Below are 14352 nucleotides of genomic sequence, written 5' to 3'. Positions count from 1 at the left end.
CCTCCCTCCCACCAGGCCTGCTCAGTCCTCTCTGGTGCTTCCTTTCACAGGGCTTGCTTAGGTGACATGACAATGTGTGCCCAGACCCTTCCCAAGTCCCTCAGATTCAGTCCTCTAGTGCCTCCCTTCACTCACGGCCCCACCCCCACCCCCAGGGTCTGAAGCAGCCCAGGACTCTCGTCTCTCTGCTTCTCTGTATGTTTATGGAGTACAATATGGACACTCGGGCCAAATCACTGCACCCAGCACCCAGATGGGCAGAGAGCTGAGCTCAGGGCTTGACTATACCAGCCTGAAGATGTGCCAACTGCTGCTGGTAACTCTGGTGTGCAAAGGATTTGTGGGATCCTGGGGGCCGGTTGCAGGGATAGCATCCCTGTTCCGTGAACATGTTCAAGTACAGTGCTGCACATATGTAGTCCCAGCACCCGAAAGACTGGCGCAGCAGGATTACAATTTTGAGGGCAGCCAGGCATCACAAGTGAGACTCAATTTCAAAAAAGGACAAACACAGGCTTTGAAGTCTCGCTGGGGCCCAGGGGTGCCCCACCCACAGCACTGCTTACGACTCCCAAGGAAGCCTGGGCATGGGCACTCGGCCCAGAAAGGGGACCTGACGTCTAGAGCTGGGCCCTAAGAGAACACACAGTCCCAGTGAAGACCAGCCGGTTGTCTGCCCTGCTCCTCCCTGTGTGGTAAGAGCAAGGGGCTGAATTTATCTACTCCCTTCTTTGTTTCTGGAAGCAAAAAAGCAGCTCGTAAAACCCAGAAGCCTGGAAACCTGTAAACGGAAGCTGAGTCCTTCTAGGGAAACCCAGCAAGACTGGGAAGAGAAGAGACACAAACAAACAAACAAACAAGCAAACAACCTGCCAGCTGTCTAGTCTGAAGGTAAAGGTCTAGAATATGACAGCACAGTCCCTAGTGGATGAGGCCAGAGTGAAATCAGACCAGGCCTAGGTCCGCTCTGGGAGGAGGAAGACACCCTCCCACCCCCGCCACCCCAGGCTGCTGACACCTGCTTCCTGTGGGAGGGTCTGCCTCCTCCCCCTCACAGGCCAGTCTCTCCCGCCCTTTCTTCCTCTGGGTCAGGTGAATACACTGTCAATGCCTTTAGAACCCTAATAGTTCTAAAGCCTTCCTCCTAAGGGGGGAGCATATTTTTAAAAATTCATTTCGCCATGCTGGCGACCGGCTAGACTTGACATATGGATATATGAGCACCTTGGTTGGTGCAAAGTCACGTGTCTGCATTTCACAGTACCTGGGTGGAGGGCAGAGGCCTAGGAGTTCCCAGTGTGTGAAGATGGCAGAGCCAGAAGGAGGCTGGGCAAACACAGACTTTCCAAACTGTCGGAGGAGCTCCGGCGCTTACCCACGAAAGGGGATCGGAACCCTGCCAATTCAGATGTGAGGGACTCCACGCAGTGACCGGTGGGTCTGTTTCTTCACCTCCAAACTGTTGAGGCAGTGGTTTGGGGCTGAGCTGCTGAGCAGGGCTTTGTGTGCGGGCTCAAACCCTTCTGTCTCTAACCCCTCTCCAGGCTGGTCCTTTGAGACACTGTTCTTCTGGCCATTTGCCCTTGCGGGTGTAATGAAGGTGGAAGGGTCTCAGAGGGGATGCAGGTTTGGGCCAGTGTTCCAGCCTCAGTTTCCTCCTCCCTAAACTAAGAATACCAGGTTGAGGCTTCAGGTTCAAAGATGACACAGGGGAAAGCTCAGAAAAGGATCTGGCGCTTGGGGTCTCAAGAAACAGGAGGTAGCCTCGAAGCCATCAGCCTCTGGTGCATGCGGGGACACAGACCCAGGCGCAATGCGACGACTGGCCCAAGGTCGCTCAGCCCGAGGTCGGGTCTGACCCCAGGTGGCCTGATTCCACGGGCCTGGACAACAGCCAGGTTGCAGCCGGCGGTGTTGGAGGAGCAGGGAGGTGGCGCCTAGGGGCTTCTGTTTTGGAACCGTTGAGGGGAGCACGCTGCCACCTGGGGGACTAGGCACTAATGGGGCAGCCGGCCCGGCAGTCCCTGAGCCGTGACCCTCCCCGGGAGGGGCGGGGCGGTCGGTTACCTCATCGCCGCCTCCGGGAGGCCCTGCTCGCTTGCTCGCCGCGCGGCCGGCTGGGGCGGCGGCTCCCGGCGCCCGAGCGAAGAGAGGACAGGGCTGCGGGCGGGGGCGGGTCTGCGGCGCGCCGGCTGCGCTCTCCCTGCCGAGCTGCGGGTTCGCCCGCCCGGTCCTCGGGCCTGGCTTCTCGCTGCCCAGGGGCTGCAGGCGGCGCGACGCGGGTGTCCCGGGCAGAGCGCGCACGGCGCGGTGCCGGCTCATGAAGCTCCCCGGCGGCGGGCGCGGGGGCGCGGGCCAGCCATGGGCGGCAGCCTGCGTGTGGCTGTTCTGGGTGCTCCGGGAGTGGGCAAGACTGCCATCATCCGCCAGTTCCTGTTCGGTGACTATCCCGAGCGCCACCGGCCCACAGACGGTCCCCGCCTCTACCGGCCCGCCGTGCTGCTCGACGGCGCTGTCTACGACCTGAGTATCCGCGATGGTGACGTCGCCAGCCCCGGCTCGAGCCCCAGAAGTCTCGAGGTAACGGTTTGTAGGTGGCCAGGTGTGTGTGTGTGTGTGTGTGTGTGTGTGTGTGTGTGTGTGTGTCCGTGCGCCTGGTGCCCACGTGCGTGTCCACGTGGACTGACCCAGGGCGTCCGAGCATGTTACCGGATTAAAGGAAGAGTATGTCTTGGTGCACTGCATGAGAGCCTCCTGCGCTAGCCTAGAGGCACCCGGTGGCTGTTTGTCCCCGTGAGTGCTTGTGTCTTCCTTGCCTGCCTAGGCTGGTGTCTGGATCAGCATCTGGCACAGCACTGCCTGAGCTAAGCCGCTGCTGCTGCAATAGACTGGGCCAGACACAGGAGTATCTTTTCTAGAGGGGACCACTGCTCCCCCATTCCTGTGCCCTGCATCAAAACTTCAGTGAATAGTGCAAAGTCCCAGACAGACCTCTAGTTTTTGGCGCTGGATGCCTTTGAGGGCTTCTCAGAGGGCCTGGCCTTTGAGAAGCACCTGGGAGGCTAAATGGGTAAAAGAAGCCGTGAGAATACTGCAAGAGGAAAGAGCAGCTGGTGCTTAGTTAGTCCAGCGGCTTCCCCTGACAGCTGCACCGGCAGGCAGGCAGGCAGGCACCATCTGCTGGCTGGTGGAAGGCAGATTCCGGCGGGGTAGTAGAGGGAAGAAGGGTAGTAGTCTGCGGGAGGCCCAGGACTGATAGATCCAGGCACAGCTGGGGAATCTGGCCTGAGGAGGGTGTGTACAGAGTTTCGGGAGGTGATGTGGTCTGAGGATGAACCATGCGGTTTTTGGAGTAGGAGGGTCAGCTGTGAACCTCAGCCTTTACCCCCAGGAGTGGCCAGACCCTAAAGACTGGAGCTTGCAGGACACAGACGCCTTTGTGCTGGTCTACGACATCTGCAGCCCGGACAGTTTCGATTATGTGAAAGCCCTGAGGCAGCGCATAGCAGAAAACAGGTGAGGCCTTGGCTGGAGGTGGAGGTCTGCCTAGGGGAGAGGGTAGTTCTGGTCTGGGTGCTTCTGGATCACACTTGGTGCCCACGAGAAGGTCTCCTGCTGTATGAGGTCTTTGGTACAACCGAGGGTCTCTGGCAGTAGGCGAGGCCGCCTGTATTTATACGCGTGGGGAGGGTTCCTCTGGCCACCGAGTCGCCAGCACTGCATCTCTCCTATCCCTCCGGCCTCCAGGCCGGCGGGCGCGCCAGAGGCACCCATCCTCGTGGTAGGCAACAAGCGGGACCGTCAGCGGCTGCGCTTCGGACCTCGTCGTGCACTGGCCACTCTAGTACGCAGGGGCTGGCGCTGCGGCTACCTCGAGTGCTCAGCCAAATACAATTGGCACGTGCTGCGTCTCTTCCGAGAGCTGCTGCGTTGTGCTCTGGTGCGTACACGTCCTGCGCACCCGGCCCTCCGCCTGCAGGGGGCGCTGCATCCAGCGCGCTGCAGCCTCATGTGACCAAAATGGACAGGGAAATCTAAAAGCAGGCTCCCACCCAGTCTCCTGGCCAACAGGCTTTTCTTTGAACTTGATTGGACCCAGCCAACTCCCAATCATAGGACAAGTCGTTTTATCTGAGACCTTATTGGGTCACAATCACAGATGGAAAGGACCTGGATATGAACGGGACTGGGAGCATTCGTACAGCTGCTGGCGCTTTACTGGAAACACCTTTTGTTTTTGGGACAGGGTCTCACTATGTAGGCTTGGTTGGCATCGAACTACAAAGATCCACCTGCCTCTGCCTCTCCAGTGCTGGACTGGTTACTGGAGACACTTTTTAAGTCATGCCTTACCAGGTAATAAAAAACAACTTAAACGCACAATTTAAGGGTTTCTTGTTCTGGAATAGGCAGGTCAGGGTGTTGAGGCTTGGCCTCTAGGCAGTTAACTCTAGAATCCCAACATATAACGAAGGCTCAGTCCCCCCAAAACAGGAGCTGGAGCAGTTCTTTACTGTCAGAGGTTCTGTTTACTGGACCACAGGTCCTCAGGACACCGGGGTAGCCCGGTCTCCTCTAAGGCATTCAATAATATTAGTAATTAAATAGCAACACTCGTCCCCGAAACCGGAATGTACAACAGGTGTCCCATTGTGCCATGTGGTCCCGTGGGTTCTGGTCCCATGAGGTCTGGTGCTCAAGAGGTGGAGGGGGAGTCCCTGATGCAGAGGGTAGGTTAAGGCCACAAAGAAAATGGAATGGGGTGTGGGTGCAGTTGAGCCGGTCCATCACATTCAAGAATCTGGTTGGGTCCTTGGAGTGACCGACTGTAGGGCATTCCAAGCCCCCAGCTCCATGGGTCCTGATGGGCGGCGGGGTCCCCGAGGTGTGGGAATGCGTGAGGGTTTACGGTCTGGCTGTGTGTCCATCCGCCCCCTTGCCAAGGTCAGCGAGGGTTCTGGGCCAGTTAGAGAGCTCCTGGTTGCGTCCAGTGGCCCCCCTACAGCAAGGCAGGGGCTGCCTTCATCGGAAGAACTGGACAGAGCTTGGCTGCGGGGCGTGGGCAGCCCATTGACCGTGCGGCCTGATTCCCCGGGTTGGCCACACTTGCCACCCAGGACACTGAGTGATGACGATGAGGAGCTGGACGAACAGTAAGCAGAGTCTGGAGCTGGGGGGTCAGGGGCTGGTCCCATAGGGGTATGGCTGGCAGCAGCCTCCAAGGCTCGGGCATTGGCCAAGAATTCCTCTTCCAGTCGCCGGAACAGCTGCTGCTCCTGCTGCGGGTCAAGCTGCAGTGGCGTGCGGAAAACGCTGGCGGGTGTGGCAGCCAGGTCTGGGCTTGGGCTGGGGCCCCGGGGAGGGCGGGCCGCCGCGGGGCTGCGGGCACGCGGTGTCTGCGGGGTGCTCCTTCCAGAACCCCCCGGCCCCCCGCCACCCCTGCCCCGGGCTACCCACGAGTGCTGCCCGTCTTGGTCCCTGCGCACCATCAGGACCGCCTGGTCCTCGCGGCTCTGGCTGCGGGCCCGACGCACGGGGCTGGAGGCCGACAGCTGAGAGCCTCGGCCGCCCGGGGCCACGCGCGGCCGTCCCCGGTCCAGCCGGTCTCGAGACTGGCTGCGAGGGGTGGGCGGCCGTCTCGGGGAGGCCGGGACACCCGAGGTCAGCCGGTGGCTGGGCCGCTCCCTCCGGGGGGCAGGGGCCGTGTCGTCGCTGCGGGCACCCAGGGGGCCGCTCTGGGCCGAGGAGGCTGAGGAGTCACTGTCCCCGGAGTAGCGGCGGGAGCGGGGGAGGGGGGGCAGCTGGTCGCGGGGCCTGAGGCGGGGGCGAGAGGGATGTGTATCACTGGCGCGGGTGGGGCGCGCTGGTGAGGCTTGGGCTGGGCCAGGGACTTCCAGGGACCAGGGAGCCTGGGTTGGACCGGCCACCGCCTGGAGCCCGCCCCAGCTGTGTTGTTGGTTTGTCTGCGTTGCCATGGAGATGGGCAGCCAGGCCCGCCCCCACGCACGGGAACTTTTCCCAGGGTGTGAGTCACCGCGCCCAAGCGGACGCCCCTCCCCCGCCACCCTGGCAGCTTCTCACCTGAGCGGGACCTCGGGCCCCTCCTTTGTGCTTCGCAGGCTGACGGGGGTCACTTCTGGCCGGGAGCCCCGGCGCTCGCTCCCAGGGACCGGGCTCCCAGGGCGAGGGCTAGGAGTGGGTGACCCCCTCTGCGGGGAGAAAGTCCCAGCCCTCTGCGGGGGCAGACGGTGCGCTGTGGGGACAGACGGACGGACGCACGGACGCGGCAAGTGAGGGGCGGGGGCTCAGAGACCAGCCCGCTCTGCCAGGAGGCCGTCCTCCCACCAGGCACCTACCGGTGGAGGAGCAGCGGCAAGGGTCGTGCTTGTCTAGGTAGTGCTCCAGCGTGTCCCAACCGCCCCCCACGCGCACCATCACGTGGCTCCTCAGCACCTGCAGGTCGGAGGGCGGGTCACCGTGGGCCTCCCGGACGGCCCCTGAGCGCCGGGACTCGCCCCTTCCTCCCCACTTACCCTTACAAAGATGAGCAAGCTCGAGTCTCCCACTCGGTACTTCCCCTCCGAGACTTTGATCATGGGGAACTGGTCGGGGCAGGTGCAACGGCCCAGGATCTCCCTTACCTGAGGGCATAGAAGAGGCTGACGGTCAAGAGTCAAGTTCTCCTGGGGTTTAAGTCAGCAGCTGCTGGGCAGGAGGAAGTGCCCACTCCCTCCCACACAGGACCTTTCGCCAGCTTACTGTATGGACTCTGAGAGTTCTGGAAGCCAACCCGAATGAGAGGATAGGGCTGTGATCAGGCCAGGGCTGTCCCGGGATGAAACACCCTGAAGAGCCTTAAGCCCTGAGAGCCCCGGAGCCATCCACAGCCAGGGCATGATGCACTAGTGCAGGAGGCCCATGCTCCCATCTGAGCATCCCAACCAGAAGGGTACCACGTGGGACCCACACACACACCAACGGGCACAAAGGCCTGGTAAGCACACAGCCACACACATGTCCACAGAGGCAACGGATGTCAGGCTGGCGATGTGGGGAGACTTCCCTCCTCCCTACCCACAGTGACACCAGAGGGAATGAGCAGGTGGGGCCTTGGGTGACCCAAGCCCAAGCTGGGGTGGGTGTGGACTGGGTGTCCATTCCGCCCACAGCCGCCCAGCGCCTGGGTCTTAGGCAGGCACATCACAGTCCTAAGCTCCTGATAAGAAAGAAACTCTCAGTCCAGCTGCGGGGGTGGCTGGGACACCTAGGTCTTGGGACAGGAGGAGGGAGCTGGAAGCCTGTACCTCCAATGCTCCCCAATAGCACTTCCTGTTCCCAGCAGCAGCAGCAGCAAGGGGCTGGGCTTTCCATCAGGGCACCAGAGCGAGGTGTCCCCAGACACTCACTGTATGCATACAGCCTAGGCCAGGGGCAGCAGGCACTCAGCCCAAGGTCTGAGGTTGCCAATGTGTCTGTCTAGCACCCGTGTGCCAAAAGGTGCCTAAGTCACAGTCCTCCAGATGAAGCAATGCACTGAGCTGTGTTGCTGCTCCTTTTAGACAAAAAGAGGAGCTCCTGCCAGAGGCTGGGGTTTCATCTGCCTCAGGCGCAGCTGGGCTGTGTGGCCTCACCCAGCACCTCTCCCTCTCTGGGCTTAAGCCATTTCTTTGTGGCCAGATATACACTTGACAGTGAACATATGTACCACCCTTTCTGTGGGGCAGGCTGCAGAGGGTGGGCCCCCCAGGCTCAGGGATGGGTGGGCATTAGCCCTGCCATCTGGTCCCCAGGTGGGGAGCCTGGGCAGGGGCCACCCACTGGGTTCATCAGAAGACTCACCAGCTCGTCGAGGTTCCGAAGGTCATGGAGCGTCATCCGGGGTGTGCGGGTGGGAGCCCCCGATGCAGTGGCCATTTCAGTGGCATCCTCTTCAGCAGCTGGGGCGCTGGCTACCTGAGGGGTAGCCCGAAGCTCCCGCTCAATTTCCTGCTCAAACTGTACCAGCTTCGGGGCAAGCAGGCCCAGGCGCGCCCCCCGCCGGGCCACCTCCAGCAGGCACAGCACGACACTCTTCTCATTCTTGCGCAGGACCAGGTCCTCGGTCTCAAACATGAGCACTTCGGGCACACCCAGCTCGGCCCGGCACCAGCCGATGAAAGTGGCCACGTTGTCTCGGGCCATGAAGGAGCCAGGCGCCACACTGTGTGCCTGGAAAGCCACACCTCGGGTTGGGCGGGCAGCAGCCAGGGCCCGGGCAGCCTCGGTGACAGCGTTGGCATGTTGGCACAGGGTTGTGCCTGTGGCCAGCCCTGTGAGGAAGCCATCCCCGCTGCCGGGTAGACCTAGACCGTACAAGGCATTGAGCCAATCGGCCAGGTCTTCCTTCATGGCTTCCACGTAGGCCTCACTGGATCGGAAGGGCCGCACACTCTTGGCCGCAGAGCCCGCTATGCCCGCCACTGGGTCCGCCATGCCCAGGGCCTGGGGAGTCACTGTAGGCAGGGAACACAGGTCAGGGCTGCTATTGCTATGGAGACCCGCAAGGGCTCCGAATGGCCTGCCTCTACCAGCCTGCCACTCGGGGCAGATGCCAGGTGTAGGGGCAGGCCACGAGCAAACGCACGGCCTGCTTGGACGGACTCAATACAATTGACACCCTCCTGGTGTTGGTGTGCTGTCTGGCTCGTGGGGGGCCGGAGGCTGGGGGCAGGTTGGCACCCGCGGGGAAGAAATGCCACTGCGAGGCACGAAGACATGTGGGCAGGGCGGGACAGGCGAGGAGGCTCGCCCAGGACCACAGAGGGGCTGTTTCCACGGCTCGGCCCCTCGCCCTCACCAGCCCCCGCCTTTCCCTCACCCCCCTCCGCTACGGGCCGCGCCACCGGAACGCGGCGTCCGTATCTCCATTCTACAGAGGAGCAGACTGAGGCGCAGAAGGGGCAGGCGCCGGCAGAGGGTGGCGGAGCAATGGGTGGAGGGATCGGGTCGCCCAGGCAGCCCCCGGCCGGTGCTCGAAAGCCGGGGACTCCGAAGAGCCCCCGCGAGCCTCCGCAGTGCTCGCGGCCTGGTCCAGAGAGGGTGCGTGGCCGGTCAAGGTCACACAGCCCCGGGGAGCGGAGGCCCCGCGCCGCCCGGCCCACCTCCGGGCACCCTGGACAGGGCTCCCGGGGGTCCCCGCGCTCACCTGGCTCACCCCGCCGCCCCGGGGAGCATCGCCCCGGCGGGGCCGGAGCCGGGCCGCGCCGCCGCACACAGGCGCCGCCCGAGCTCGCTGCATCCCGGCGCCGGCTCCGCCCCGCCCCCCTGGAATTCGGATCCGGCCAGGAAGGGGCGGGGCCGCGCTCTTAAAGGGGCCGCGTCTTTGTCGTCCCTTAGGCCCCCCCCCCAGGCGGCCGAAGACGCCCTCCGGACCTTTGACTCGGCGCCTAGACCGCCTCCACCGTCCTGGGTCTCCCGAGGAGGGGTTCGGACTCGTTTAGTTGTCCTCCCTCCGCGACAGTGGCCTTCCCGGAAGCGATAGGGGCCGGGGACTGCAGAGTCACCTCCGTCCCTGGTGGACCTCTGCAGGCCCGATAACCCGATGCCCTTCCTCCAGGATGGCCCAGGGACATTGGGGCCCAGGGATAGGCAGGTGGCTGCGGGACAGACTAAAGGAGGGGGCGTGGCAGGGGCAACTCCACGCCTGAGCGCGGAAGATCGGGGGAATCCTGCCCCCTGCTGTCGCCCGATGGGCTGGGCACCGCTAGCCACTTGAAGGTCCAGACCTTTCGTAAAGCTCCCACTGTGTTCCCTAGACCTAGACCTGATGACTGCGGAATCACCTCTAGGAAGGGCATCTCCAGGGGAGCCGCTGAGGGAGTAGGGCCTTGATCTGACTTGTTACACTCTCAAGGATCAAAGGCACGTGTTGAACACCTACTGTGAGCCCAGTCTCACCCCAAAGGCAGCTCTATGCTCACAGTTGTCAGGAAAGCAGCCCCCATGGTTTGAGAGAGGAATGAGTTACTGAGGGGAGAGTCTGGAGCATGTGAGTGCGTGCAAAGACTGCAATTTTCACTTGGATGATCAAGGAAGGAGGTAAGGGAGGAAGCTGGGAGATATCTAGAGGGAGAGTTTTTCACACTGAGGGAGCCTGTCTCAAAAATGAAGGAAAGGAAGGAAGAAGTGAAGAAAGAACAGTGGGCAGGTTTGCAAGGCCGGAGTGGTAGAGACATTAGGACAGGTCATACAGGGCCTCAAGGACCATGCTTTTCAAAGGACATGGACGCTATACAGGGGTTTATTTATTATTATAAAATTATTATTGCTGGACAGTGGTGGCGCACGCCTTTAATCCCAGCACTCCGGAGGCAGAGGCAGGCGGATCTCTGTGAGTTCGAGGCCTGGTCCAGGACAGCCAGGACTACACAGAAAAACCCTGTCTCAAAAAACCAATATATATATATTTGGAATTTTGTTATGTTTTTGAGATAGGGTCTCACTGTGTAGCCTTGGCTGACCTGGAACTCCCCATGTAGACCAGGCTGGCCTCAAAAGCATAGAGATTCTCCTTTCTGTCTCCTGAGTGCTAGAATTAAAGACATGCTCCACTATGCCTGGCCCTTATTATTACATTTTAATTTATTTTGAGGCAGAGTATTGCTCTGTAGCCCGGGCCCCTCTAAGGAGGAATTTTGAGCAGGGGAGGCTAACTCCGTAGTCATACTGGCCCTGTAGCTGCTGTGGGAGGTATGGGGGAGCCTCAGAGGAAGTCAGGTGGTTTAGGTAGGAGTGGTGAGGGGGTGCTGGATTTTGGCTGCCTGTTGAGAACTGATGACATATCTTGGTGAGTTGAGTGTGTCAGGATAGATGAGGGAGAAATCCCAAGTTTAGGGCTGAGCACTATGTGGGGAAGAACTGCTAAAAAACACCCAGCAGGGAGTGAGGGACTGGAGGTGGGGGAATTGGATATGGATATTGAGAAATGGTCTGGAACAAGCAGTAATGAGCCATCCTACCCAGCAATAATAGGATACACAGATACTTTTTATTACGTGTGTGTGTGTGTGTGTGTGTGTGTGTGTGTGTGTGTGTGTGTGTACATGCCAAGGTATGCATGCAAGGCAGACTTTTAGGAATTTGTTCTGCCTTTCCCCATGTGGGGTCCTGGGGATTGTAGCTTGGTGGCAACCTTTATCCTTTGAGTCATTTTGCTAGCCCCATATGACCATTTTATAGATCTGGAGAAACTGAGGACTGAGGAGGTTGAGGTTCAAGTGCAGCTAGCAGATGTGCAGGAATTTGACTCCTGTTTTTAGCCTCCTTGCTGTGCTCCAGGGTTCTGGACATAGAGACCCAGGACAGACTGAAGTACAGCTACCACGAAAGTTCAGTTTTTATGGAGGTGGGTGGGGGAGAGGTCACTCATAGGGGCAGAAATAAGTCCATCCAAGCATGAGTGACAGCTCACAAAGCTGGAAACCTAGAGCACACTGCACAGTCTACAGGCAGCTCAGCAGGTTGGCAAGTGTCCTTTCCAGGTGATTTAAACCTCTTCTAGGCAGCTCAGCTGGTTTCTCAGTGTGTGTGTGTGTGTGTGTGTGTGTGTCTATGTATTTTCAAGACAGAGTATCTCTGTAATTTTGGTGCCTGTCCTGGATCTTGCTCTGTAGGCTGGCCTGGAACTCACAGAGATCACCTGGCTCTGCCTCCCGAGTGAGTGCTGGGATCAAAGGCGTACACCACCGCCGCCCGGTTTCTCATTCTTCTAGGTCTGCTCTCTAGAGTCACCTTTCAGCTCAGTTTGTTGGAGAGTTTTCTTTGTAGCTTGATTCTGCTTACCCTTGCAGGGAGAGGCCTAGTGAATCTAGTCTGTTTCAGGGACTTCCTGATGCTATTTTGAGTTATCTTCCTGTTTAAATAGTAGCATGGAATGTTTCAATCTTTTTTTTTAGATTTATTTATTATGTATACAGTGTTCTGTCTGCATGTATGCCTCTACACCAGAAGAGAGCATCAGATCTCATTACAGATGGTTGTGAGCTGCCATGTGGTTGCTGGGAACTGAACTCAGGACCTCTGTAAGAACAGCCAGTGCTCTTAAGTGGCTGAGCCATCTCTCTAGCTTGGAATGTTTCAATCTTAAAACTGTTTCTCAAGTGCAATGGTTAATCTCCCTAAGCCTCAGTGACTTCATCTGTAAAATAGAACTGTGGTCCTTACATCATATTTGTAAAAACAGTACTCAGTGTGGCTTGATGATGGGATGCCTACTACTCTTCTGAAGGGAAGAGCAACAATCCAACTCTTTTCTAGTTCCTTGAGCTGGGACTTGAGTCTTGCCCCACACTGTAGCCTTTAATATTGGAATTCCCAGACATGGCAGCAGTGATGCAGACCTCACTGATGTGACCAGAACCCTGGAGGACCATGACCAAGGCAGATCCAAGATAAATAACTAGAGGAGCAAGAGGGTTATGTTCTGGGATGCCCCAACACATCTGCCTAGAGGGACAATAGTCTTGAGGTAATGGCTCCCCTGCTAGATATTTCAGCTGCTGGCATAGACACAGGACCAGGTTTCCTGTTTGCTTTGTTTTGAAGTTTTGAGGATCTCATGGTATTGTCTAGCTAGCTAGCCTTGAACATAACAGTATAGCCAGTTTTACTGCCTCTACTGTTGTGCTAGTGAGCAGCCTACCTAGCCTCAGTTGTAGTCAGAGGTCTAGTGATGTCAGTGGAGTCCCCTAGCAAAGCCTTCACTGGCAGGCTCCAGCCCAAGTGCCTGGCAGCTCCAGGAATTTGGTACACTGGTCAGTTAATGCAAAGCTCTCTCCTGACTATCTGTAGCTGAGCCGAGCCCAGTCCAGGGCCAGGCAAACATTCACAAGGTTCAGACTGGGCCTGCCAGATGAGCACCCACCCAATCAGGATCCCTGCTGTTAGCTGTGGACATGACTCTGACCAGCTTCCTCCAAGAAAACAAAGCAGCAGGTTCAAAGCAGTCCACTTAAATGTGGTCCCTGTACCCCTTAGGAGTAAGGCAAACTGGGAAGTCCCGGAAGCTACCCTGGACCCTGATTGCACTGAGGGGCACTTCCCAAGTGACCCTGTTGTCAAGACCTATGCTGTGTGGCATATAGAGGGACCACAGAGCTATTCTGGAAATTGTATTTGCTGTTCTGCCTTTCCTCCCTCCTGAGGCATCCTCTGGTATGATGGATTCAGGATTTACACTGCCTGAGTGCTCAGGCCCATCTCCACCCATAGGCAAGTGTTTCACCACCAAGCCTATCCTACCCCCAGTCCTCAGTATTTGGGAGTCTCACTGTGACCTCAACTCATGACCCTGTTGCAGCCTCCTGAGTGACAGGAGTCCAGTGTGGAGCACCACACTTGATTGATAAATTCTCTGACCTGTCCTATCAGGTATTTGGAGTTAACATGTTAGGACACTTGACTTCGTGTCTGGCAGAAGCCTGGTGGCAATGACTTTAGGCCTCACAGCTGTGTAGAAGGCACTGGCCTGTGGAGCTTGACTGCAGTGATCAAGAAAGAGCTGGTGTATAGTGAGGCAACAGCCAAGATTAGAGGTCTTGGGGAGGGTGGATTTGCCACAAGCATGGTGGGAGACCACTCAAATTTTTAAGTTTGGTTACCTGTGACCTTAAGCTGCTCTGGCCTCCTTTATTTGTGGGTGGACATAGTTTGTCATGTCTAGAGATGGACAGATGAAGCTGGAGGCTGGTGTGGTATTAATGGTTGTTTGCTGTGACAGAAGCAAGCCCTACTTCCACCAGTTAGACTGAAGCAGAGGCAGCTCTTGGAAGAAGGGTGCCAACTGAGTTTAAGGCACGGGGGGGGGGGGGGGGGGGGCGGGCGGGGGGGGCTGGCAGTCGTGGCACCCGCCTTTAATCCCAGCACTAGGGAGACAGAGGCCGATGGGTCTTGGAGGCCAGCCTGGTCTACAGAGTTCCAGGACAGCCAGGACCACACAGAGAAACCCTGTCAGCTGGGTGGGGGAGCCCGAGTAAGGTCTGGAAGAAGGCAGCAGAGGAACTAAGGACCTGCTGGCACTGCAGAGGACACGGCCATTTAGGTCTATTGTCTCAGTGACGGCACAGGATGATCCTGTGGGTTTACACAGGTGGGTTGGAATGACTGAAGGCCTCATGGCTGGCTCAGTCTTCCAGAATTCGGGGAGCAAATGACACAAAGTAAAGCCTAACAATTCCAGCTCACTCTGGAGGAGCCAGGGGATGAGAACAGGTCTCCAGTGGCTCACCTCTTCAAACAGCACCCTAATCCCTGCTCCTATCCAGTAAGGGCCGGAAAGAACTGAACATGAGATTGCAAAACAGAGGCTGAGAAGGA

General features: G+C 58.4%; 2 protein-coding genes across 2 annotated transcripts; one reads left to right on the top strand and one right to left on the bottom strand.

Annotated features, from left to right (window-relative positions):
* Positions 1 to 1427: 1427 nt before the first annotated feature.
* Positions 1428 to 4383, top strand: Rasl10a (RAS like family 10 member A). Its single transcript, XM_036201000.1, has 3 exons — positions 1428 to 2580; positions 3392 to 3516; positions 3748 to 4383. Exons 1-3 carry the CDS (start codon positions 2362 to 2364, stop codon positions 4013 to 4015), a joined length of 612 nt encoding a protein of 203 aa, XP_036056893.1. The 5' UTR covers positions 1428 to 2361; the 3' UTR covers positions 4016 to 4383.
* On the bottom strand, positions 4379 to 9292 carry Gas2l1 (growth arrest specific 2 like 1). The gene is made up of 6 exons (XM_036200999.1): positions 9185 to 9292; positions 7840 to 8492; positions 6534 to 6641; positions 6357 to 6453; positions 6082 to 6253; positions 4379 to 5814 (listed from the first exon to the last, which is right to left on the bottom strand). The coding sequence occupies exons 2-6, from the start codon at positions 8470 to 8472 to the stop codon at positions 4794 to 4796; spliced, it is 2031 nt and encodes a 676-aa protein (XP_036056892.1). The 5' UTR covers positions 8473 to 8492; positions 9185 to 9292; the 3' UTR covers positions 4379 to 4793.
* Between the last annotated feature and the right edge of the window lie 5060 nt (positions 9293 to 14352).

The sequence above is a fragment of the Onychomys torridus genome, chromosome 10 (assembly GCF_903995425.1).
Source record: "Onychomys torridus chromosome 10, mOncTor1.1, whole genome shotgun sequence".
Taxonomy (NCBI): domain Eukaryota; kingdom Metazoa; phylum Chordata; class Mammalia; order Rodentia; family Cricetidae; genus Onychomys; species Onychomys torridus.
This window is presented reverse-complemented; position numbering and strand designations above follow the sequence as displayed.